The 27309-nt window shown below is 35.5% G+C and overlaps 1 protein-coding gene across 4 annotated transcripts in view; it reads right to left on the reverse strand.

The window, feature by feature from the left end:
• The window catches only part of LOC149087388 (atrial natriuretic peptide receptor 1-like), a 435567-nt gene that overhangs the window by 23133 nt on the left and 385125 nt on the right, over window positions 1–27309 (reverse strand). For all 4 annotated transcript variants that reach the window (XM_089231469.1, XM_089231468.1, XM_089231471.1 and 1 more), the window contains exon 15: window positions 3882–4050. In XM_089231469.1, coding sequence (XP_089087595.1) covers window positions 3882–4050 — 169 coding nt within the window. The remainder of the gene's footprint in view (window positions 1–3881; window positions 4051–27309) is intronic.

Here is a 27309-nt window from a genome sequence, read left to right on the forward strand (position 1 = left end):
TGTGACAATCTGAAGAGGCAAAGATGGGCTGGAATTTTTAGGAATGCTTGAGTCTAACAGAGAAATGTGAAGGTTGGATTAGAATATTGGAGGTGTCAATATTAAAAATAACCCATGGAGGATTTTGTAAAGAAAAGTTAAACGAGAGATAAGTCGAAGAGAGGAGAGCGGTTGAATATTGAGTTGGTGCTTGAGTGCCGTTATGGAGGCAGATGAATACCAACAGTTAGAAATGAAACGAGTGGACTTATTTTGGATAGATTCTAATTTGTCTATGTTGGTTTGGGTGTGGGGATCCCAGGCTTCACAGGCATAGCAGAGGGTAGGGAGAATATAAGTTTGGTAGCACAAGTGACGAACTGACGGGTGGAGTATTCTAGGTTACGGCGAGAGAAGAAAAAAGAGTTTTTGGAGACATTTATTAAAGATATAATCAACGTGAAGGTTCCAGCGGAGATCGGAAGAGATTATAATGCCCAAGTATTTATCCCGGCCTTGTATAATTCAAAGGCCGGGATTACACTGTAAAAGTTTGATAAAAAATATTTTATAAAACTTGGAAAATAAGCGTATCGGTTTCATTCGAGCGAATGTAACAAATAGATTTATTGGATTTTTCTCAAGTTTGGTAAAGAAAGATTTACTAAAATTTTATAGTGTAGTCCCGACCATGGATATAAACGTTGGAAAAAGATCAAAACATTCCAAATATTTTCCTTTCTCCCATTTACTCACTCTCAACTTCACGAGACAGCGTTTTCTACCGTATCAATGGCCACAACATGGGAAAAAGGCATGATTCTACAAAATGTTCAGTCTGCTGGCTGGATATAAGAGATGGCTACCGTTCACGGGCCACAAACTGTTGTAATTACCGTGATGCGTGGAGCGATATTCTTTTTATTTTGGAAACCCCCTTTGACGTAGGACGGCCCTAATGCAGTCGCTTACGTGGACAGTTCCGGGACCTTAGATGACCAGGCATTACTGTAAATTGTGTCAAATCTATGGGGGGGGGGGATAGATTGTGCTCAGTGTATTGCTAGGCAGGGGAGGAGGCATACTGCTGTAACATGGCTTTGCTTTCGTGCGCTCAGTTGAATCCACTTTGCGGTCCAGAATTAAAGCCCTTGAGGTGGGGGGGGGGAGGGGTCATTAAAACTCGGGCTGAATTTTTTTCCTCAAAAACTGACCCGTGTGTATGCGGGCACTCCCAATATATGAAAGATTTTCTGAACGAAAAAAAAAATCTGCTTATACACAAGTATATACGACATTTTCTTATGAGGGAGGAGGCAATTTTTTCTCTGGTCCAAGAATTTTTTTGTATATGCTAGGCTTTCCTACAACCTCTTCAAACCTGAGCCAAATTTGGGTATTAAAATTTTTTTTTTGATTCACTTGCATTTAATATACCGTATATACTCGTGCATAAGCCGACCCCCCCCCCCCCCACTTCAGGAGCACCAAAACCGCAATAAATTGAAAACCCGTGTATAAGCCGACCTCAAAAAATCCGCTCATTTCAGTAGAAAAAAATCTTATATTTTAATGCAAAATGAATACTTACGGAAATTTACAATAAAGAGTAAAGAAAACTTTCAAACTTTTTAATCCGTTTCTGCTAAGTCTCTAAGCTTATGGTAATCCATCAGATCATCATAGGGGGGTGCGGGCGGCATCTTCGTTTTTATCTTCATCTGGGCTGTCATCGCCATTGTCACTATCAAATAGGATATCTTTAGTTCCGTCCATCGCATTGCTGATGCAACACTTTTTGAACGATCGGATGATAATTTCAGCGGAAACAGAATTCTACGCTTTATTGGTACACTAAATCGATGTAAGGTTCCTTCAAGACACCACTTTTTGTAGTTTCTTTATCATCCGGAACTCATCCATTCGATCCACGAATTTTTCAGTCTTTGAGAGGCTTGTTGATGCTCACATCTAAAGGCTGTACAATTAACGTTAGACACCACCAGCCAATGATGTTTTCGATTTCTTTGCCTCGGCTTTGACATTATCAGTTCTGTGGGGTTTGAACATATCCTATACCAAAAATGCCGGTTTCTCGAACACTGCTGCAAAAATGACTACTGATTTCGGGGGTCGATATTTTCTCATCAAAAACTAACCCCAGTATAAGCCGACCCCCCCCCCCCCCCACTCGGGGAACGAATGTTTCCACAGAAAAACTCGGCTTATACACGAGTATATACGGTATGTTAAAACGCCGCTTAAAATATCTTTACTAGGACCATTTGAGTTAGGTAGGTATACATATGTGTATCTTAAGTCTTGACTTGAAAAAAAGAATCACTAAACCATTCAAGGGACACATGAGGTTAAAATGAAAATTTCTTACTAGTTTCTATATTTCTTGTTAAAAATGTTTTAATAACACAGTATCAATATAATAACAATTTCAGGTCTCTTAGTGTACAAAATATGTGTTTCAACAAGCTTGGCACCTTGTTTATATTGTGGCGCCTTATTGGAACGGTCATTTTTTAGTAATTTTTTTGTCCCCTGCGTCTCAAACATCATTGAAAAGCATCATTTTTTTTATTCCGCTCTGTAGGCATATATTAATGAATTATAGCATGCATTTTGTATTATGAGTAGTCATTAATGAATAAAAAAATATGAACCTATTTTTATGGCACAAATTTGCAAGCTTTTCATCATTTTAAACTTTTTTGGCCAAAATTATCATGAAAATAAAATCACACAGAAAAATGTTCTTTCTATCATCTCATCAGACACTATGAAGTTCAATTACGTCTATTTATAACTAATTCATTTCAAATATGAGCTAATTTGAACACTTTGTACTCTAATGTCTTTATATACATTACTGTTATCAACATCATTTTGTTAATAAATATTAATAATAATTAATCAGAGAATGATAATGAGCGTTTCTCTAGCGTTAGTTCTTTCACTATGAAAATGTTTCTGCTCGTGGAAACAATACTAAATGCACCATTGTGGGTAAATTGTATAATATTACCAGTTTTTCAATTACCCGAAATCATGAAATGTAGTTTCAATTCTCGCGAAACATCACCAAGTTACGACAAGTATTGCAGATTCACGCGAAGTACTGTCGATTTATGCCAAACATCGCTTGTTAACGACTACATTGTATGCTTTTATCAGACCTCTGGAAGTCCGATCACATCCTAATTTGTAGGTAATTTATATAAAGTAATGCGTAAACATGCTTCTCTTTGGCAAGTGGAGCAAGAACCTTACAAGGCCTTCCACAGCAATTGGTAAATAAATAAATAAATATATATATATATATATATTTTTTTTGATACTTATTTCCTAATGAGATATATTATCATCACGAAGCGCCATAATCAGAATAATGATGAACGTTCCTCGCGTGTTCTTTTTCCCATCATGCAAATTTTTCTACTCTTAAAAATGATAATAAACGCATCATTGAGTAAATTGTGCGTGATGATCAGTCATCGTGATGATGAACGGGTAACATAGTCGATTTCCGCCAAATATCACCAATTCTTGCCAAATATCACCAATTCTTGCCAAATATCACAAATTTTCGCCAAATATCACAAATTTTCGCCAAATATTACCAATTCTTGCCAAATATTACCGATTCTCGTTAAATACCGTCATTACTTAACAAATTCTTGTAAGATATGGTATCACCAATTATGCTGCCAAGGTTCTGCTCATTTGCAACTAAATTTTAACAGGTTATCGCTAGATTTTTTATGTTTCTTACAGATTTATTCTAATCAAACAGCCAGACATCCATGTCCGAATATATTACCGAATTTCATTCTCATGAAAAAATTATAACGATAAAAAAAATGAAATTTTTATATTGGACTGTGGCGTACTTATTGAGGCGTCGGATAATCAATTTCAGCGCTTGAAAATCCGGGCGTTCGGATGGATCTTCGGTCCAGCATCTTCTTATCATGTGTATGACTTCTTCGTCGCAAGTTTCCTTGTCGAGGATCGGTCGGAAAGGAGATTTCTGCCCGTTTTTGACGTTGTCGATGATTTCTGCAATGAAATGAATGGATTAAAAGAAACAAACATTCCAAATTGTTTAACAAATTATCTCTTGCTCAGAATCAATTAAATGCCTCTCTCGAGAGGTAATATGTACTCTTTTATAAAGAGAACTGAATTTAATTACCTAAATTGAATGCCAAGTACTATCAAATCGTATAGAAAGAATGTTTAATCTTATCACCGAAATATCTCGTTATTCTCCCTCGTCGGGAAGAAAATTGCGCTTAAATTCAGTGAGAAACCCCTGGAAAATTTTCTATTTTACATACGATGAGCCGATTAATATCTCTTTGTTTTAATGAGTATTTTATTTTATTTTATTGTGGTGTACATACGAGTCAATGTCTTTCTTTTGTTGTTTTACGAAGAGGTGGAAAAGGTTCTCGGATCACAGAAAATAATCATTCGGAGCTGTCGAGCATATAATCGCAATTACGATTTGCTCGAGAAAATGCGGAAGTGCTGAAAAGCTTCCTTCATTCCGAATTCTGAAATAAGCGAGATCTCGCTTCCGCTAGAAAAGACGAGAGAAAACAAAATGAAAACAAAATAAAAGACAGAGTTAGAAGTTGTGCTTTCAGAGCTTCTGCAACAACGATGTCAACATACGGAAGTGCGAAACTCATCGAATCCGCATCGGGATTTTTACCGAAGCGGAAGGAATCTTTTATTTAAAAGTCCGCATTTTTCTCCTGCAGTTCCATTTTACTTTGAACCACCGTCTCTCCGGGTGATTGATACTTAGTTTCTGGCTTTCTTCTCGAGGGAAATTGCACGATATGACGGTTGCGTATTTGTTCCAGCATTTGATCAGTTTCACGTATGAGTTACGCCGCTTATGTGCACCTTTTTTTTTTTTGGTATTTAATACGATGTTATTGACTTTTTCAATTACCCAGTTGCATCAATAGGGTAATCATTCGAAAGATAAGATAACTTTATTCAACCAGTTGAAACACAGGCACATAACATTTCGGAGGCTAAGTTAGCTTGCGAGCCCACAAAATTAATGACTGGTACATATTTTTTGGTACAAAAAATAGAGAGGAAAAAAAAAGAAGTACCCATTAGCATATATATTTATAAATACATGTATATACACACATAAAAGGTAATTACTTGAAGAAGAAACAGAATATAGTCTAGATTTTTCACACCACTATTTTGTTCCTACTATATATATATAATAATTTACACCAGGAATGGAGTTGATAGACAAAATATCGACAGTTAGCGGCGTATGAAAGGTGGGAAAAGATTTAATTGCAATGGCAAATGGATAATTTAAATCTTTAGTTAACAACCAAGACTTTCAATTTATAACAAAAAAGATGTACAACATGAAGATTGTTGAATTATTAACTGCGTAAGTCAACTGAATATTTTGGGAGATGAATAAAGGAAACATTTTTGTAAACGAGTTTTATTTGGCTTTGGTACCTGTGTGTCTGTGTGTGTATAGTATGGCGTCTAAATATTATTCCAGATTTATTTAACGACAGATAGGATATGACCACTTAATGTATAAAATAATTAACTTATAAACATACAAATTTTATAGAAGGGAGAACCTTTAATTGAGATTGATAAGTGGAAATGAATGTATGAGTCAATTTTTACTCAGAATGATAGAAATAAAGGACCTCTGTGTGAAGAAAAAATGTGTAAACATTGCTGAGGTATGTCCCACGCCCCCCCCCCCCCCAACATGGAATGCAATAATCCAATCTCTAGAATCTACTAACAGAAAATAAAATAGTTTTAGAATGAATTGGGAACATTTATTCCTGATAAAATAAAATTTCCTAATATTACGATTTAATTCCACACCAAATAGTTGATATGTGTTTCCCAAGAGAGTTTCGATTCTAAGAAAATTCCCCAATACTTAAAGGTGTCTACCCTATTGACAACCGTACACAAAGGTTAACTGTTCATTAAGCTCCAGCTCTTAATTATTGTATTATGCGATACATTCGTAAGGTGCACATTACCACTGCCTCCTATATAGGAATGCAAACCCCCAATATAGGAAACCCCTCCTATATAGGAAGTAGTGACATTATTCTCAAGTTGCTTTTAATTTTTCGCCGTCTTTTAAATTCTGATCTTGTATCGATAGAACTTGGTTGGTTGGTACTCTTTGAGGTTTTTATCCCAATGGCATATATGAACAATGTTCACTCCTATTCGAGCAAAGGAGAATTTAGCGTTCCCGGTGGGTCGGCGAGAGTGACGAAAGTGCAATATGTCACGACCGATGGAGAAGCTTTTTTCTAATACTACGCCTCTTTGAAACTGCAGGATGACTCATGCGTCATCTTTGAGACCTATGACACACCAAGACATTCGGACTCAGACTATGCCCCTTAATTGCGACGTCTTTCCTAACCCCATATGCTATAAATATAAAATATATAGTGATATTTTGATGAAATTTATCATTGTGATTGTCAGTGATGCCAATATGTATTTTTTCCGTATTCATATATGTATATATTTTTTTTCAATCCAAAGCATATACTTCAGAGAGAGATTCAATGGTTTAATAATATCTTGTTTGAATTTTGCTACTCTGCTTCTTGATGGGCTGAGCGCAATTGTTGATTGAATTTTTATTATTGATTGAATTGTTGACTACATTTTTTTTATTGAATCATGCATAGTTTATAGATGTTGTCCTATACGACATAATTAGATTCTATCTCATTTCATGTATATTTACTACGCATATGTTGTATACCATACAATGTTTACATCGTATCATGTATGTACTCTATATATCTTACGTTTCGTTGCATCGCTTTTTGTCTAGATCATTCCCAGAGCCCATCTGTTACAAAAACTCTGACGTTGTACCTGTACACCTTCTTTTAATCAAATTTTGTATCATACTTTCTCAACTGCTATACGAAACGCCATAATTATTGTTATTCATCAATATATTCATGTGTTCGAATGTATACCGACGGTGAATCCACTCGTGCACAACTGAACTTTATATATTCAAGTTAACATTGCATTTTCCCCAGAATTTGTTTTCTTCATCATTAGAACTATAATATCCATATCTAAATATGTCTGTACCTGGCAATGAACCCGCCCCCCACCGTCTCCTTCAGTCTTGTGATATTATTAATACCACCAATTGGTCAATATCGATAATTCCCACTTACACATTTATAGTTCATTGGACTGAATTTGTGCATGTATCCTTTGTTTTTCTTTTCATGTTCTATTTTCAGATTCGGGCCGATGGAAAAACCAACAGAGGACAAGATGAGAGGCGTTGGTGATGCAGATCGCCTGACGGTTGGGGACAGAGTACGGTGATGAATGCGGATGGCTCGGGATGTTTTCTTTGGTCTCTTGCGGGCGATCCGCCCGGGCTCCTTGGCGGCCGACGGGGGATTCCGGGGACTTTGGGGCGTGATTGCCGCGAGTCGGAGGCGATGGGGGCCTCGGCGGGGTTGGGTCCTGTGGCTTATGAGCCGGGGGTGCCTGCCGCGGACGGGCATCAGGAGAGTTTTTCCAGCATGGCCCCGCCACTAGGTAATCTGCTTCAGAGCTGGGCCATGTTTGGTGTTAGTGTTTGTAGTCCTTTGAGTGGGTGTTTGTAGTCCTTTGAGTGGGTCGGAGGTCTTCCCGTGGTCTTGGTGGCTAGCGAGGCTTTTTCTTTTTTCCAGCATGGCCCAGCCTGCTTATATCCCACAAGGGACAGAGCGAGGGCCATGTTTGGTGTTTGCATGCGCCATCTTTGATCGCAAGTGCGACGCATCGCTATAGCCAATGGCTGTTGCCAATTCTCCTTTTTTTGACAATCAGACATCACTTGAGCGACAAAACCAATTTTTTTGTTGCAAGATGGAGGATGATGAGTCCGCACTCCTCTCTATGCGCCTTAGCTAAACTATATTTTTCCATACTTTTGTGCCAATGTGTGAATTCAGAGGTCCCTGGTGATTTCCCCTTTGCACGAACAGTAGCAAGAAGTTTAAATATGCATCTCGATACACATCAGACTAGAAATGCACTGGTGATGTCTTTTTTCCCAGTTACTTGATACTTGAATAGTTAGTTATGATGTTATTGATGTGCATCATTGCAATGTTTTGGCACGCTAAGATTAATTTTAAACTTCCGAGTGAGGGTTGCAAATGAAGATGTGGAAATAATATGGATCCATGGGTTTGGAATATTGTCAAAACTTGAAAAAATTCTCAAAATAATTTTGCTAAACATGTATGTTGAACTAGATAAAGACCTCTGAAAAACATGGTACAAACTTACTAAAATTTGATTAAAACTCATAAAATGTTGTTGAAAAATTCATTAAAAGCAGTTCTCGAAGGTTCAACGCAGATGTTCGGGGAATCGTGAGACATAAAATGTGTATGTTGAGCAAGACGTCCTTTCCATTTGTTAGTACCGTATGTAAGGAAAACTGGCTTAAGTAGGGATATTGATGGTTTAGGAAAAGAATATGCATCTCTGCCCTCATGGGGACTCCATATCACGGGGACTAAACATCAATAACTCTTGATAAACAACTTGTATATTGTTTATTTAGCTGCTTTCCGCAAAATGAACAAAGAGTCGAAAAAAAATTATGTATGCAAAAATTGTGTTGAGCCCAGTGAGGGGTCTGAGGGTAGTCATCAAAATGTTAAACATGTCTTGGATCAATTCAAGCAAGAGATGAAAGCAATGATCCAAAATAACCTGGCTTCAATTCAGGATACCATGAAGGAATACAAAAAAGATATAGGTGACATTACTAAAAGCTTAGAGTTTCATATGGAACTATTAAAAGAGGTTGACAACAAGGTGCAAAATTTATCCAATGAAATAACCCATTTGCGTGATGAAAACTTGCAATTAAAGAACGAAAATATTCAACTGCATAGAGACATATTTGAACTAAAATAATCACTTTCAGATATAGAATATAGGAGTAAAGCAAATAACATCGAAATAAATGGTATTCCTGAGGAGAAAAATGAAAACATAATTGAAATGTTGAACAACATAAAGGATGTGCTCAACATCACCCAAGATACCAAAATTGAGAAAACACATAGGGTACCATCATTCACAAAGGGGAAACCTAATCCAATTATTGTCAGATTCAAGGAGGAATCATCAAAGACGACTTGGATTGATGCTGTTAAAAAGCACCCATCCTTAGATACTGATATCATCAATAAGAATTTTACTCCTCAGAGAATTTACATCAACGAACATTTGACTCGACACATCAAGCAACTGTTTTATGCTGTAAGGAAATTCAAGTATGAACAAAACTACCAGTTTGCCTGGACTAAAAATGGGAAGGTGTTTTTAAGACAGACGGAGACATCCACGGTATTAAGGATAAGAAACACCAAAGAATTGGAAAAAATACTTGTAAACAATGTTTGACTTGGAAACTGAAAACTATATAGAATTGAACAACGATAGAGTGCCTGTCTTGAATTCGCCTAATTCTATAAAAGAGTTTCTAAATACCGATGAAACAGCTTGTAATACGACACTGAAATATATTGTCTGTAATGTGAGGAGTATGAGGAAAAACTTTGATAATTTTATGGTATTTTTAAAATATACTAATGAAGATTTTGATGTGATATGTCTAACTGAAATCTGGATTAAGGAATGTGAAGTGAATATGTACACAATCCCAGGTTATTATAGTTTTTATAATTGTCGTGAATATAATAAATCAGGAGGGGTTTACATATACATTAGAGAAGGTATAAAAGTCAATTCGCTCTCTAGTCAATTTCGGACAGCAGAAATTTTAACATTAAAAATTTGTGATTTCAATATTATATTTTCACTATTTTATAGATCTCATAATTATACCATTGAACAATTTAATAATGAACTTAGAATATATTTGAACAAATTTAAAAACTCGGATATGGTAATTATGGGTGACATGAATGTGAACCTATTCAATGATAATGACATGAATATTAATGACTATTTGAATTTATTCTGTTTAAATGGTTTTTCTTCATTTGAAAAATGTGTTACAAGAATCGGATTTACTGATTCAACTGATGTTGACCATGTGTTTTACCGTTCGCTAAAAAATAATTTTCAGTGTAAAATGGGCGTATATGATGCGGGAATCACTGATCATCATCTACTAATTGGTTACATAAGAAAATGTTCACCATATAATAGCGATAACAATTCAAATTATATAGAAAAAACTTGGATAAATTATGAATTATTTGAACGATTTATTAGGGGTGTTGATTTCACGCGGGTGTTTGATGAAATCGATACAAATCAGGCTTATATACGTTTTATTGACATCCTTAGATTGAATTCAAGCTTATTTACAAAAAAAAAATATGTTAAAGATAGAAATAGGGCAAAGCTTAATGAATGGATTACGGATGACCTAATTAAAATGATAAATATTAAGGAGAAACTATATATGAAGCATCGTAAAAATCCATTCAGACATGATTATGAAATCAAATATAAACAATATAATACTAATTTAAAGAAAGCAATCAAAAAACAGAAAGATAATTATTTTAGGGAAAAGTTTATCAATTTGGGATCAAATAAAAGAAGTCAGTGGAAATTTATAAACCATTTTGTAAACAACAAAAAAATTAGGAAATTACCCAATTGTGATGATCAAAATAAACTAGCTAACGATTTTAATGATAACTTTATAAATCGAGTAAGGGACACTGAAGTAAACAATCAAACAAATGACTTTGTAAACAACGAAAGTTCTCAACTCAATTCAATTGTTCTTCACGAAATTGACTTGCCACAAACTGAAAGCTTGGTTAACTCAATTAATATTAATAAGCCAGCAGGAAGTGATGGTCTGACACCAAGAATGATTAAAATTATCTATCGTCACCACCCATCACTAATAACCCATCTGATTAATAAATCTCTAGATACTGGAATATTTTATAATGAACTAAAAAAGTCGATTGTTACGCCCATATACAAGAAAGGTAATAAAGATGACATGAACAATTACAGACCAATTTCGATTTTACCTATTATGTCAAAATTATTAGAGAAATGGGTAAAACGACAACTTAATAGTTATTTACACGCCATTGCCTACTACTCACATCATCAATTTGGTTTCAGGGAAAAAAGGAATACTGAAATGGCTATGATTAGATTAATGGATTATATACAAAATAAAATTAATAATAACAAAAAAGTAGCAGCTGTATTTATAGATATCAGTAAAGCGTTTGATACAGTAAACTGGGATATCTTATTGGAAAAACTAAAAAATATTGGAGTAAGAGGGCTCCCACTCGATTGGTTCAGATCTTTTATAACAAATAGGAAACAGACAGTTAAAGTAGGCAATGCGATAAGTCAGGTAAAGGCAATAGATACAGGCGTACCTCAGGGATCGGTTCTTGGCCCAATACTTTTTTCTATTTACATTAATGAAATTCATAATATCAATATTTCCGGTCAACTTGTTTCATTCGCAGATGATACAGTTCTAGTTTCCTCCGCTGAAACAACTGAAGAACTGATAAAAAATTTGGAAAAAGACATTCATGCAATAAATAAAAGAATTCGAAACCTTCGACTTAGGCTAAATGCTAGCAAAACTAAATGGGTTCTTTTTAATTTAACTAACTTAAGCACACAGACAGATTTAATGAAATTTCATGAATGTAACGACTTTCTTTCAAATACTATATGTAACTGTTCATACATTGAAAGAGTACAGCATTATAAATATCTTGGAATCATTATTTCATCTAACCTAAAATGGAAAGATCATACTGATCAAGTTGTTAATAAATTACGAGCAATCACAGCAATGACGTATAAATTAAAGGCTATCATCTCACACCAAAGTTTGAAAGAAGTATTTTTTGCATGGGTGTTCCCACATATTTTATATGGACTACAAGTTTGGGGGGGAACATATAAAAATTCAATCCATACTATTGATAATCTTTATGACTGTTTGCGACGTGACATTATACAAACTAACAGTTCTGCACAAAATAAAGTATCATTGATCCAATTTAATATACGGCAACTTTATCTGTATAAAGTTTTAGTATACATCTATAAGAATCCTGATTGGTATCCCAGAGTGAATATACAAAGAACTATGAGATCACAATATTTATATCAAATACCATTACCTAAAAAAACAATTTTCAAAAAATCAATATGTTTTCTTGCTCCAAGAATATGTAGAGAATTTGATGATATTATTAGACAACAGCAATCATTTTATATGTTTAAAAAGACTATAAAGGATCGTATACTGGAAATAGCAGATATGGAGCGGTTCGTTTCGTTCGATAGTTAATGCAATTGCAAATGATATAAGGAATAAAATTTGTTTATATTTTTGTTGTGTAAGAAAATATATCTGTATTTCGACATATCAGACTATAGTTTAACTTTTAAGGTAATATAGTTGGTGTGACTTGAATGCAGCAATTGTAGTAAAATATATCTATGTATGTTGCCAGAAATTCTTTATGTAATGTATCAATACGACCCATGGAAGGTTTCTTATATCCCTTTGGGTCGAAAAAGTGTTTGTTTAATTTTTTTTTTTTTTTTTTGTCTGTTTTGTCAATTGTGCTGTTTGTTCAATAAAATAAATTTACAAGTGAAGAGGACGTCTTTCTTTGCATATACGAAGCCATCTGGTGGCCTTGATGTCATTTGCGAACTGTTAGCAGAATGTTGTCACCGTCCATCGCACGAAATCATTTAGCACATATATATACGCTCTAAGGAGAGAATATTCTATTTGCTTTCATATCTTAGTGGTAGAGCACTATCCCGGCATATGGGAGATGGTGGGGGGGATGTGGGCCCTGTGAGGGCAGAGATGAATTTTCGTTTTCTAAACATCAATGTCTCTTCATAAGCCAGTTTTCTGTATATACATATATAGTGCATAAAATGTCTCCCTGAGATTTCTATTTTATAACTTCATGTCGTAAGATAGGGAAGATTCACTACATATTTTCTATATCCGACTCAAATATACCGTCTTCCAGAAATACCAATCATAGAGTATACGAGGTGCATTCCATAAGAACTGAGATTAAAATCATAAAAATCGAAATGTATAGGTACAGCAAAAAATCATTCTCTAGTTGCTTTGAAAAGTAGAATAAATGATGGGACCATTGCATATCACCTGAGAGAAGATATTTTGAAAAAGAATAAATTATTTTTTGTAGTAGCTATTTCTTAATCATCAAACATTTCACTTCACTCATAGTTCGAAAAATATGTGGTAGATCGCAGCATTATAACAAGCATTACATAGAAACAAGATACACGTTAGGTTCACAATACGGGCACGCACATTCAAACATGTACCAATTCATTAGAAGTTCCGCAGAGGAATATGAACGAGGTACATGTGTGGTTTAGTAGTGGTAGTGGCAGCTATTTCTTGATTATTTACGGTTTTTCCTGATTGTCAAACCACATTTATCATTTCTCAGGATCTTCTGGATGGAAGAGATCTGGGCAACGGGATAAATCCGGTGGCAGTTTCCTGCCGTTTATAATACGTCTGAAAATATCCTTGCAAATGTCACCAACCGCAGCTTACTCCAGAGTATGGAATTATAGTGCTTCTTTAGGGGTCTACAAGGCTCGTTTCCATTAGAAATTCATAATACCCGGCAATGTCCGGGTTTTCTTCAATTACTGGGAGGATTGAAAAAGCGACAAAAACCATTATAAAGAAATAGACTATTGCACTAGTACTGGTAGCATTGCTGTGATAAACTTTAAAGTCGCCTATCCTTGGATCATAACCATGTTTTGTATATATGCAAAATTTGGCGACGTTAAATAGTGACTCGCCTGCAGTGTGTTATCCCCTGTGGTGGTGGTGGTGGACACGTGGAACACTTACTGCTGTTATAAACGATTTGGTGGCATTCTGTTCGTTATTTGCGTATATTTTCTTTGACTCGTGTACGTCACCTATCGGCTGTTTTTGAGTTTTTCCTGTCTTAAAAAATTCCCGTGACCTAACTCTGAAAACCGTTTTTATTTCGGTTATTTTTCCGGTTTTTAGTCATTTTTAAAGTTTTTACGGACTTTTTGCCCACCCTGTATATATATCATAATTATTGAGAAAGAAGTATCGTATAAAGTGGGTTTCTATCAGATCCTAAAATAAATAATGTAGAAAGAGAAACCGCTGAGCGCTGAACAATCTAGTAGAGGAAGGATAACAGATGCTGCTGTGTGAGGGAACTGGTAAAATACGAAGTAAAGATTCTCCTGGACATTCAAAGTGACAGGTACGCCACCGGAAACGGAAAAGTCTTGTCATAAAGTAGAAGTATATGACAGTATTGGAAATAGATAGGACATAATGAGAAATCAAGATCTAACGAATTGACAGCCCGGAAGAAAGAGTTACATTGATCAGACAGAAACAACAAAAAATAGTTGGAATTAACTTGAGGAAGATGTTTATCGATAATACGTCTATAAATGTTACTCAAATACAACATGAGTTATGTAAGTAGTTCAGGTAATTAAATGCATTACCGAATGGTCAGTAGATACTCGTTTTTTTTATGTCATCATCGTACATAAAAATGGACATTGTGCACTGACCCCCAATAGGAATTGTCCAACGTCGTGAAATTCCTCGATTTATCGAGGTCTTTGATGAGGATTAGATAGCTTGATACACTGGCGTGCAAAAGTTAAGGATCCACTGTATTATATGGAATTAAACCCAAAAAATTTCAACGTGAAATGTAAATTTTACGTTTAAATTTACGTAAAACATCTCGGTTATTTTCTTTCAAGATGATAAATGAAGAACAAAGGAAGACGATGCGTATGCAAATTTCCGAAAATCATCTTTGAAAGTGATAATGACCACGAATGATTTTCATTTGAATTGTAATCGATTTTTCAAGTCTGCCTCAGGACCATCTGTCCTATCTTCATGAACCATAGGGTGAGAAACACTGCTTTAAGTTGATTTATTTGATTTCCATTTACGTATATTAACGTTATTAACGTGTATCGGTTATAACAGATACCGGATTTCGCGAATCTTTCTCACGTTCCCGTGCGACTTCGTTATTTCCAGGCTCAACTGTATTTAGTCAGTAAACACTACCATTCCAGAAAGCACTACAGCCATAGTAATGTCTTCATGTCGTGCATGGAAAATCAATTACTACTGTAGAATTCTAAATAAATAACAACATGATTAGTTTTAATATGCATTCGGAAGTTTCGATGTTCGAAGGAAAATTGATATTTATCACGCCATAGACTCATTCGCAACCCAGCACGTGACTTTATTATCATGTATATTTATTAAATATTCATGAGTATGATGTCATATATAAATGTACAAATTCCATACTGTCGCAAAATTGGGAAATGGTTTCCTATGAAAAATGTATAACACGTATCCCCCTCGCGTTATCTGGTGTGGTGGTTGTGGAGCTGCTTCTCATTCCTTTCATGTCAAAATTACATCCGTAGACATCAGACGAGTCGCCTCAGGATAAATTGAAAAGTTCGATTTTTATGAAAGGCATATAAAAATTGGATTCGAGTTCTTCTATGGTCCATTTCGCCGGGATCATTTCCCATTTCGAGTTCAGTTTACGATGCGTGTGTGTGTGGTGTGTATTGCAATACTTCTGATCGTTCTTTGCTGGTGTTTATTGGAGAGTCCAATTTTTGTCTCTTTTTCTTTACTGAAGTTTTTCCCGGACATCCAACATAAATTTTGGATGAATTTTTTTTGAATTTTTTTTTTCATTTATTTCTTATACTAACGGATATGACGGAAAGAGAGCGACACTTCATATAACAAGTATATTTCTCTTCATAAACACGTTCTCATTTTATATCGAAAAACTTCCCAACGATATTTTCTTATCACGAGTATACGTAATACGTGTAAAGATAACTAAATGCATATAATACAAATACAAAGTTGTAAATCATGAAACAAGTTGTAAATTATGAGTTTTTATATCTCGTGTTTGAAACATTCGTTCAATTAACGCTGGCAGTGAGTATTGATCGTGAATTTTAAATCTATGGATAATCACAACAAATAAACGCAAGAGTCAGTGGCTTATCATATATATTAATTTTCCTTATTGAACTCAAATAAAAATAACTTTGAAATAAATTTGCATGATAAAAAAAAAACATATATCTTCTAAAAAAGCTATTAAAAAGCTGAAATTAAACAGACAAAACCAATTAAAATGTAACACCCAAAATAACGATCTCGAACACCTAAAAGACGTTTCTCTTCGAAAAAATCCCATTTATTTTCCTATCTTTCCAAAAATTTATAAAAATACGCAGCAAAAGTGTTTGATGTTGAAGAATAATTAGTTCTTTATATGTGTGTGTGTTTTATATGGTTGACGATTTCGTTTCTTAGAGCCAAAACAAGACGTTCTTGAATTGGATCGATAAATGTTAATTTCGGTGGCTTACACTCGTTAGATATCATGGAGGTTTCTCAATTCTGATTTGAAAGACAGATTGAGGCCATACCTGAACATTTTTTACACGTATAAATCCAAATGTACATACACTATTAAAGTACACCACCCTTTCCAGCACTCTCGATTATCCTTTGGGAAATTTATATAGAGTTTCACGTGACATTAAAGCAACAGCAGTTTCGTGATCCCCTCCAAACAATATTTAATCTCAGGACATGATAAAACAATGTCTGACGTCGTGGCATATCATTAAAAATAACGGTGTTACGATTAAAAACAAATACAAATATGGATAATCACAACAAATAAAGGCATCCGTCAGAGGCTTATCATCTAATGATTTTACTTAATTAACTTAAAAATAACCTCGAAATCAATTTACATTATATAAGAACATGCTTTTTTTGGAAACCTATTCAAAAAAGCCGAGGTTAAACAAAAGGAAAAACGCAACCTTCACAGCATCTGAGACGTTTTTCTTCAAAAATCGTATTTCTCTTCAGACCTTAAAATTTATAAGCGATATGACAGAAAATGAAAAAAAAAAGTGTGTTGTTGGGAAAGAATCAGTTTCTCATATGTTTCTGTGTTTATTTTGTTGAAAATTTCATTTCTTAAGGTTAAAAAAACAGCGCTAAACAAACAACGTTCTTTACATTGGATAGATAAATCTTATTTTCCGTGGCTTACACTCTCATTAGACACCATGCAGATATCATACTTCTGATTTGAAGGACAGATGGCACTAATGCCCATAGACGATAGAACCTAGGGTCTGAGACCCTTTGACTCCCCACTCCCTCAATAAATTTTGAAAGGTTGCTGAGTCCCTTAATAATTTCTGAAAATAAAATGCGATGCACCTTTCCTTATCCTGCGTACTTGATTAAGTCCCGTATATACGGGACGACCAGCTCCCCACTCCCCCCGATTTTTTATTCATGTCGGCGCGTCTGTGTATACCTGGACATTTTCACGTATAAATCCTTATATACACAATTAAAGTTAAACAGCATTACCCTTTCCGGCCCTCTCTATTATTCCTTAGAGAATTTCGAGCACACGTCGTGTAGTGCTAGTAGTTTCGTGTGATCCCGTCCAAACAACATTTTATCCCAGGGCATGATAGAAAAAAAAAATGTTTGACTATTGACATATCATTAAAAATATCGTTGTTACGATTAAAAACCGATACAAATGTTGATAATCACAACAAATAAACGCATCCGTCAAAGGCTTATCATTTTACTTTTTGAATTTGCATAAAAGTGACCTGGAAATCAATTTAAATTATTAAAAAAACATATATTTCCGAAATCTATTCAAAAGCCGAGATCAAGCAGGAAAAAAAACCCAATTAAAATAAAACGCGCAAAAGAAAGATCTCGAACACCTGAGACGTTTCTCTTCAGAAATCCCATTTCTCATCAAAATTTTCCAGAAATTTGTAAAAAATATATCAGAAAATCGGGGAGAAAATTGTTTGTCGTTGAGGAAAAATTAGTTTTTCATGTTTATTTTGTTGGAAATTTCATTTCTTAGAGTTAGAAAAAAAGCACCAAAACAAACAACGTTCTTACATTGAGGAGATAAATATTAATTCCGATGGCTTAGTTGGTTTTTTCCTTTTTAATTCCTAAGCATTTTCCGGGGGAAAATATATTGATTCATGTTAAAGGATATCCGTCTTTTTGTGTGTATGTTTCGCACCAGGGAGAAAACCTTCCTGATAATTACCTATCAAGTAAAAACAAACACGGATATTGATTCCCCGCTGCTGGATACATCGTGCTAAGCATTAATGATTTTTGTCCGACACCGTCGAGAGCAAAAAAGCTAATAATGATCGGCTAAGTATTCGTGTAGTGACGCCCAGTAGCAGAGCTAATATGTGTATTGGCTAATGCTTTCGGGGGGAAAAAAACTGTTAGAATGTAATCAGTTTTATTTATTTTTTTTTTTTTTTTATTTTTGGAAAATATATAAAAAAGGAATTTTTCGTGTCAGAAATTTTGAGGAAGAAAATCGATGTTTTCCGAAAAATGGGGTTTGTGAAACGGCACATCGTTTAATTAAAAATGTCTGTCGTGTATTGTAGAATATTAATTGGATACAGTAGGGGCTGATGAATAGGGTTAGGATTTTCATGACCTAGGTTTTACTAAACCGACAGAATATGCTCTATAAAAAATGCATTTATGCCCTAAAAAAACTTAAAATATAACGTTAAAACCTAAAAATATATCTTCATAAATGGACTGACCATATTTCCTCGAGGAAATGACGGAATCCGCCAATCATTCTTCAAAACGATGCCAAACGCACACAAACAAAGTTGTCAATAATTGCTCATACGGCCGAAAAAAAAATTGCCATTTATTTCCGAAAACGATGCTAAAGGTATTTAAAATTGTCAATTATTGTTCATAGCGTTTAAAAATTGCCGATGTGGGAAGTAAAGTTAGTGAAGAGTGAATTTGGGGGGGGGGGTGTATCGTTATTGTTCTGCTGAATATACAAAATATCACTCAAACATATGAAAATATGCCTTAAATCCTTGTAAGTCATAGCATATTTCTCAAAATTACTGAAAAACCATACAAAACTCATACAGAAATTGTGAAAAGAGAAATCTACTGAACAATTTTCTAAGGACGGGATTACACTAAATATTAAACGCAAAAAATTCAAATGAAATTTTATAAAACTTGATCAATGCAACCAACAAGCTTATTAGTTGTAATTGATTGAATGTAACCGATGAGCTAATTGGTTCAGTTTTTCAAGTTTAAATTTCTTTTTATAAAACATTTATAATCCCAGACTTATACTGTTTTTCCTTTCCCCTTTTTTCCGTCTTTGTCTTCCTTTTTCTGACGTGTAATTTGGTTAAGGCAAGGTTACCAAATAAATCCCCGATAAGTCAAAAAACATAGATTATCCAAATTTGTTGGCAAAAGCCTGTATGTGAAGGGGGTTGATTTGGACCTGCTGAAAGTCGGAAGAAAACCTACTCGTATTTCTTTTTAAACGTGTCAATTGTTTTAGAATTTACAACTCCCGGGGGTAAGCTATTTCGTTTATTAACAACCCTGCTATAGAAAAAAAATTCCCTGCGACACACCACAACCTAGAATTGTCCCTTACCAATCGATACTGGTGTCCCCTTCTCAAAAAAGTCGATTGACGGCGTATTGATAAACCCCCGACATCTGCGTTCCTCCAGTGTAATCAAGAAAGATCTGTTATGAAAGATAGGAAAAAATCCATTTATCTGATTGATAGAAGTAATTCCTTTCACATGGGTATGCAGTCGATCCCGCTTAAGCGGATACCAACGGTTCCAGCTCATAATACGACTCGCTTATAGCGAACACGGATATTACGAACTTTTACGTATAACTGAGTCTTTCCATGTCCCGTGAATTTCGTATAGCTTATCCATATTATTTTAATTGCTTACAACGAACACCGATTTAAGCAAAGCACGCCTATAACGAATTTTGACGAATTAGTAAAGTTTTTAAAATGTTTCATATATTTTTCAATGTCCTAACCATCAAATTGTTCCTTTGCTGCCATCTGAATAACTGTTTTTGAAGCAGAAAAAATTTAATAGTTTTTAAATTATTTTTATCGACTTTCTCTCCTTTTTTTTGCCTAATCATTGATTGTTGCATTTTTTTGGCTCTTTCAGCATTAAACCGCTGCAGCACTGCTTGGTCGGCATCGTCGAAATCAGATTTGCCCTTGCGTTTTCTGATCGACAGCTTCCTCATTCGCGCCTGTCTTCTTCAATTCTATCAAGGGTTTTGTTAATGCTTGTCATAAGAAATTGAAAAATTCCACTCCCTCTTTTGCAATTTCAGTTTGAGTGTTTTTCGTTTTTTTAATCGATCAAAACTTCCACAATCCTTTCCTTTTCGCGATTATTTTTCTAATTTCAAGACAATGCATGAAGCGGTTTATGGAAATGTCACCTCTGATATTTCGCCCCGAACAATGTTCCCTTGACATTTCGTTTGCCCTGACCGTTTGAGTGACCGTATAAGTGAGTAATAGTATGTTACCATATGGGAGGCAAAGTGAGTGGGGTCACTTACACTGTATGAGTCCGAGTGAAATCTGAGGTCATTCATACGGTGATTAACTTGATCACACCTACAGTCACTCACTCAGACACTCATGTGGCACTCAGTCAGTCACATATAGTCACTTGATCATTCATGTGTTCATTCGCTCACCCAAATAGTCACTCACACTTACCACACGGTCACTCACTCTTACAGTCAATCGCACACTCACTCTTACAGTCAATCGCACACTCACTCATACGGTCACCTACACAACTGCATGGTCACTCAAACGGTCACCCACCCAATCATTTGGTCACTCATGTAGTCAGTTATTTTATTTCAGTAGTCATTTTATTTTTGTTTTCTGTTAATCCCATAGAGGGCGCTAACATTTTTGATGAAAGAAATTAGACAAACGACATGCCTTCATGCGGGATCCGGAAATTTCGCTAATATACGACAATTCAACCCCCGAACTTTCACCCTCCCCAACATTCCACTCCCGACGTTTCGTCACCAGCATTTCACCCACGGAAATTTCGCTTCAGACATTTCGTCCCGGACGTTTCTTCGTTGCTAATTCGCCCTACACATTTCGCCCCTGGTATATTGCGTGCTGTGTCCGAGTGACAGACTATAAAATGTACTTAGGACAACTTTGACAGACTTCGAAGCTCCAAAAATCCATGTTTTAAATAACTCTCAACTGGTAACATATATTTGCTGTAAATTTCAGGTGTATTATCAAGTAAAAATATTATGTATGCAATGATTAGTATATATTCGAAGTTCTAGTGTGAATCGTGATAGTCGATTAAGTTGGAAATCTTAATATTGTCTCTGTCGGAAAAATTTTAGTCCAAGAGGATTTCATCCGATACCCGATTAAGCGGGGCCGATTGTATTGCACGCGCTGGTCGACCCATCGCGGTGCTGAAGTTTTCAAAATATATAAAAACTTGGATGCTTAGGGGCCGTTCAAGTATTACGCAAGCAGATTTTTGACCCCCCCCCTCGTCAGCAAAACTCTCACACCCTTCCCCCAGCAAAATTTCGTCAGCTCTACCCCCCCCCCCTCCTACCGCAACCTAACCACCCTCTAAGCCTAAGCCATATATACTAAACCCATGGCTTCCGAACCAAACGTGGCCTTCGGAGTTAACTGATTTTGCCATCCACTCCTGAAACCCAATTTTGTTAAAACGAACTAAGCGGCACATTTACAGATCGCTCAAGTGACCCGCAACACAGTTCCAGAACACTTAAGCGGTCCGAGGCACATTTAGAGATCCTTGAGTGACATGTGGCTCAATTTTTGGAGCTCTTGAGCACCCACCCAGTGCAGTTCTACATCACTCAAGTTACCGGCGGCATATTCCCAGATTATTACTTAAGTGATCCGCGGCATGATTACGGATCAGTTGAGTGACGCGCGGCACCGTTCCATAGCACTTAAGCGGCCTACGACACATTTCTAGATCACTTGAAAGATCTGTGGAACATTTAGTGATCACTAAAGTGGCTCTGTGGAGGACTTATCAATAGGGAGAATGTTAGTTCAGGTGCTAGCAAAAGTTAGTTTGTGGGCAAAAAGCATAAACTACGGGAAGGTTTTTCCTGTTTTTGACACACCGAGTAAGATGCCATTAATTAAGAATATTTCATATTTTTATAAAGGGTAGTTGATGACGTAAGAATCATTCAACCCCTCCTCCCAACTATCACTGTGGTGTTTAGTCAGAACATGATATCTCCAAAAAATGGCTTTTTGATCTATAAGTAAGTCTTGCTAGTTAGAACTAATTAGAAGTGAGGTAAACACACAAATACGATTTGTAACACGACAGAAATACGAAGCTGATGTTGTATGATATTTTCATTTGTAACTGTGCAAATGCTATATCTCTCAAAACTGCGATGTTGGAGTTATGTTCTGACCGAACACCACATATACTTTAATGGCCCCTTACAGTGATGCAACACTTATAGACCCATTAACTTTAGTATCATAAAACGCCGTCCCTAGATTATTTTCGTATAAAAGTGAAATATTCAGGAATTAAATTTCATTTCAATTATTAGTTCCGAGCATTTGATAATATTTCTCTAACCAATATCTATACTGCATATCATTAGAAGCAGTAATTACGTGAAATATTAGTAAGCGCAATGCATCCGAGGATGCGGCATTTCCGTCAATCCCACGCATACATTTCGACGTTACATGAATGCTGCGACCCATACGCCCATGCTGTATTTATTCCGAGAAATACGGCAAATTCTATATTGAGTAAATATTTTCTTAACATTGACAGTAAATGCTGGTTTAATGGCTGTGGGAAATGGTTCATTCTTAAGGTTTCCGTAGGCAATCGACTCTCTCTTCAGAGAGCTTCTTCTTTTCTTTTTCAAGCATTTGCAGCCGCAGCCGCTCAATAAAATCAATATTCTTTTGACTCCAAAAAAAAAAGGAAAAAAGGTACCGTACTTACATTTCGAATCCCGACATCGTGTTGAACAGAAACAAACGCTTATAGCGGGAATTCGTGGAATAAGCAACTCGAAAAATGTCGTTATATGGATTCTTTCGAGAATTCTCGGCGTGTTTTTTATCAAATAAAACACATACATACCATATCTGTTTATTATTAGAATAAAACGACTTATAATTAAAAAAAACCTAATTATTCCAAATTAATTTCAATAATAATTATGTCTGTACTATTTAGTAATGGAAAAATTTTAAATTTGTCGGGGAAAAGAAAATGTCACATTTTTCCTCAATCACTACTGCTATTCGTTCTTTGATGTTATTTACGTATATCAAATCAAAAATGTATTCCTTTTCCCACAAACATCAAGATTTAAAATTGAATTTTGTAAAGCATATTTGTTGGTCATTCAGGTACTACGTCAGCACCGATGGGGGGGGGGGGGAGGCAGTTTGTGGGCACTCGTGAACTAACATTCTCCCTATTGATAAGTCCCCTACAGAACCACTCTAGTGATTTGGAAATCTGTCCGGGCCGCTTAAGTGCTCTGGAACTGTGGTACGCATCACTTAAGTGAATCGTAATTATGCCGCGGATCTCTAAATATGTGCCATGGATCGCTTAAGTGATACTGGCTCTGTGTCGCGGGTGACTTCAGTGACCTGTGATTTTGCCACGGGCCGGCTTGAGTAATCCGAAAATGTTCGCGATCTGCAAATGTGCTGCTTTGTTCATTTTAACAAAATTAGTTTTAAGGTGGATGGTCACATCAGATAATTCTCACCAACATATTTCGTCCGCGAGCCAAGGGTTTAGCATATATGGCTTAGAGGGTGGGTCGTAATGAATTTCATCTAAAAATAAACTTTGAGTTCTTAACCTTCAAATAGCATTGAAATTGATAGAAATTGATTATGATCATATAAAGGTGTATTTTCTTTCAAATTTTTTTAATTTTTAAGAAAAAAATTTTGCATTATAAAAAATACTTTTTTTATTGTCTGGAAGAAGGCCCATAAGCCCCCCCCCCCCATGCCCCTTCCCCCGCGTACGTCTCTGATCCCACCGATATGCGTTAGGAGGTAGTGTGGGCAGAGATGGCGAAATTTTGCTGACATGCAGTTTTGCTGACTTCTGCTGACAAGGCAGAGGAGGGCGTCAAAAAATATCTGACGTAATACTTGAATGGCCCCTTTACCATCCAAAGGTCATCTGATGATGCTTGTACGGATGATTGAAAACTTATATGAAAATTCTGCCGTGTTTGGTCAGAACATGATGTCTCCAAAAAATTGCTATTGTATCTAAAAGTAAGTCTTGCTATAACTAATTAGAAGTTAGGTAAATGCACAAATACATGCATACGGCTAAACGTCATTCTGATGTATGATATTTTCATTTGGTATTTATGTGTATGATTTATTTTTGATTTTTAATTGACAATGAAAATGTTTATATCTCAAAAATGTTATTTTGGAGTTTCCATGTTCTCTGACCAAACACCACAGATCTAAGGAATAAAATAAAAGGTACGACATGAATAGAAACATGAAAGGAAAAGGCACATATACAGCTTAAAAATGACACTAGAATGTCATGTAAAGACGTAATGATAAAATAAACAACGTAAAAACACACACAACTCACAAAAAAGGCAAGATTCTTAATGTATAACAAGAATTGTAAAATATACAAAACATTAAATAAACAATAAATGGAGAAACAATGGAAACTCCCACATACATAGACAACACAAACAAGAGCATATCTTTTCAATTAAAAATAATATGCATAATTAAAGTGTCAAAGCAATAATCGATAAAATATTATTTACTCCGGCTAAAGGTCAAAATAATAAGTCTACATCGTCGACTAAGATTAATAATTTAAATGATGCTTCCTTAACTGCCACGTGCGTGGGTAAACTCTGCATTTGTAGTGGTGATGAATTATATAATTTCGGAGCTAAATAATGAAAATGTTGACGAAGAATTTCTCTCCTGAAAGCACGAATACGACAAACCATTGCCCGCATACATTACCTTTCAAATTGCATTAGTACGGTTTAACAAAAGAATTATAGGGAAAAGAGCATTATGACGCAAAGGAAGTAGATTCTAAAAACTGTAGAAGAATTATACTGAACACGATTAAAAATTTAGGTAGCGATCAGTATTGCTGTAAATATCATCAATGAATGAATAAATACAATATAAATCCATTTTATTATTATAATTAACATTATACATTGTGTTGTAAATAATTAAATGTGATTAAAAAAAATGAGAATTATTGGGTAATTTTGTTTTAAACATTCGGTTTGTATCGTTATACTGATGGGTATGTAATATATTATATAATCATATGTTAACGATTTCAAAACTCTTTCCGGGCTTTCAAGCCAGCAAATCTCTGAAATATTTTGTATCTGTATTTTGATTAAATGAATTACAGTCGATTTGTGATAACTCGAACTCTGATAGCTCGAGTATCTGTTTAAGTCGAAGTTTTCACTCATCTTCAGAACTTTTTCCGTACATTACTGTTAAAATTTTCTTAACTCGAAGTTTTCTTCCTATAAGTCGAATATTTTGGAAATGAGAGAAATTTAAAAAGTAGCGTTTAGCAATAACATTTAGCAGTTAGCAATAGAACTTAGCAAATTCATTTATCTGCTTGCCAAATTTTAATGACTTTTTCACGAAAGAAGAGATAAACAATCAAAAATCACTGCATTTTTTGACAGGAAATAATCTTTTATACACTTTATTTATGATTCGTTTCATTTATACGAGTATCGTGTATGCGTTCGTTTCCATAAAACAGTACGTACGGCTGGTTTATCTCTAAATATTTTCATTCAATAATTAAATATTAAATTAGAATAACTTGTCTTTTCAAATTTATTCATCTCTAAAAGTCTGGCATGCTTTACCAAAGCGATATTCGTAAATAACGCTATTATATTAATAAATGTTTACCTTTTCCCAGTCTCTGAAATCTGAATTTCCGGTAAGTCGAAGTTTTTTGTCCGCTGCTGCACATTCTACATATCGAGATTTGACTGTAATTGTCTTATTTTATTTTCAAACTTTTTTCACAAAAGGTCTTGCATATATAAATTACCGATTTCAAAAACAATTACAATTTCTTATCAAAATTGAAAAAAGTTGTCAACATAATTTTCTTTTTTTGGATCAGTGTTATTTTAAAACACATCAATGAAAATGAATACATATAATTTATCCATTTCTTTATTAGTAGCATCGTACTTCGTGCGCTGAAGCATTGAAAATATTAATTCTTTAGTCAGATGATAGAATGTTACGAGTCACTTTTCCCAAAAAGTTGAGTGGTTCGCATTCTGGAGTCTTTCTCGTCAAAATTTTGGAAGGTGACAAAGTTTCGTCCATCTCTTTCGGTTTATGAAGAACCCAACGGAGGCAAATTGCAATAAATCAAAAAGCCACAGTATCACATTTTTACAAAATAATGTTTTTGCCACAGAATTACACAGGGCGAAGCTGAAAAATTGAGGTCGAGTACTCTTTACGGATGAAAGCAGATTTAGTCTGACTAGCGATTCTGGACGCATACACATCCGGACCGAGCGGGGAACATGCAATAACCCCCCTCCAACATCATCGAAAGGGACTGGTTTGGGTGTGGCGGAGTTCTCGTTTGGAAAGGTATCACATTCTTGGTATCCGTACAGCATCTTCCAAGTTGGTTCAGTCACTGGTGGCTGTTATTGTACCGAGGTTGTCCTTCCTCATGCGCGTCTTTTTTTAGATGTGCTATGGGTCCTCAGCTCCTCTTCATGGACGGCAACGCTGCACCTCATTGTACAGTGGCTGTCGCAGAGTTATTGGAGAGTGAAGATATTCAACGCATCGATTTGGCCCGCAAAGTCCTCGGAGTTAAATACAATCGAACACGTGTGGAACGATCTAGTGAGCCGCTCGGCAGCACTTCACCAGCCACCAGCAACGATTTCGGAGCTGCGATTCGTGCTACAACAGGAATGGGTAGCAATGCCTCAACAGCTCGTTGACAACCTTGTACTTAGCATGGGTAGATGATGTCAACCCTGCGTAGCAGTAAGGGGTGATCATATCCCCTACTAAAGTCTGGATTTTCCTTGCCAGTCACGTCACATGG

This window comes from Pholcus phalangioides, unplaced genomic scaffold (assembly GCF_987345545.1).
Source record: "Pholcus phalangioides strain wild (caught in Gottingen) unplaced genomic scaffold, Ppha-v1.0 ptg000004l_1, whole genome shotgun sequence".
NCBI classification, from domain to species: domain Eukaryota; kingdom Metazoa; phylum Arthropoda; class Arachnida; order Araneae; family Pholcidae; genus Pholcus; species Pholcus phalangioides.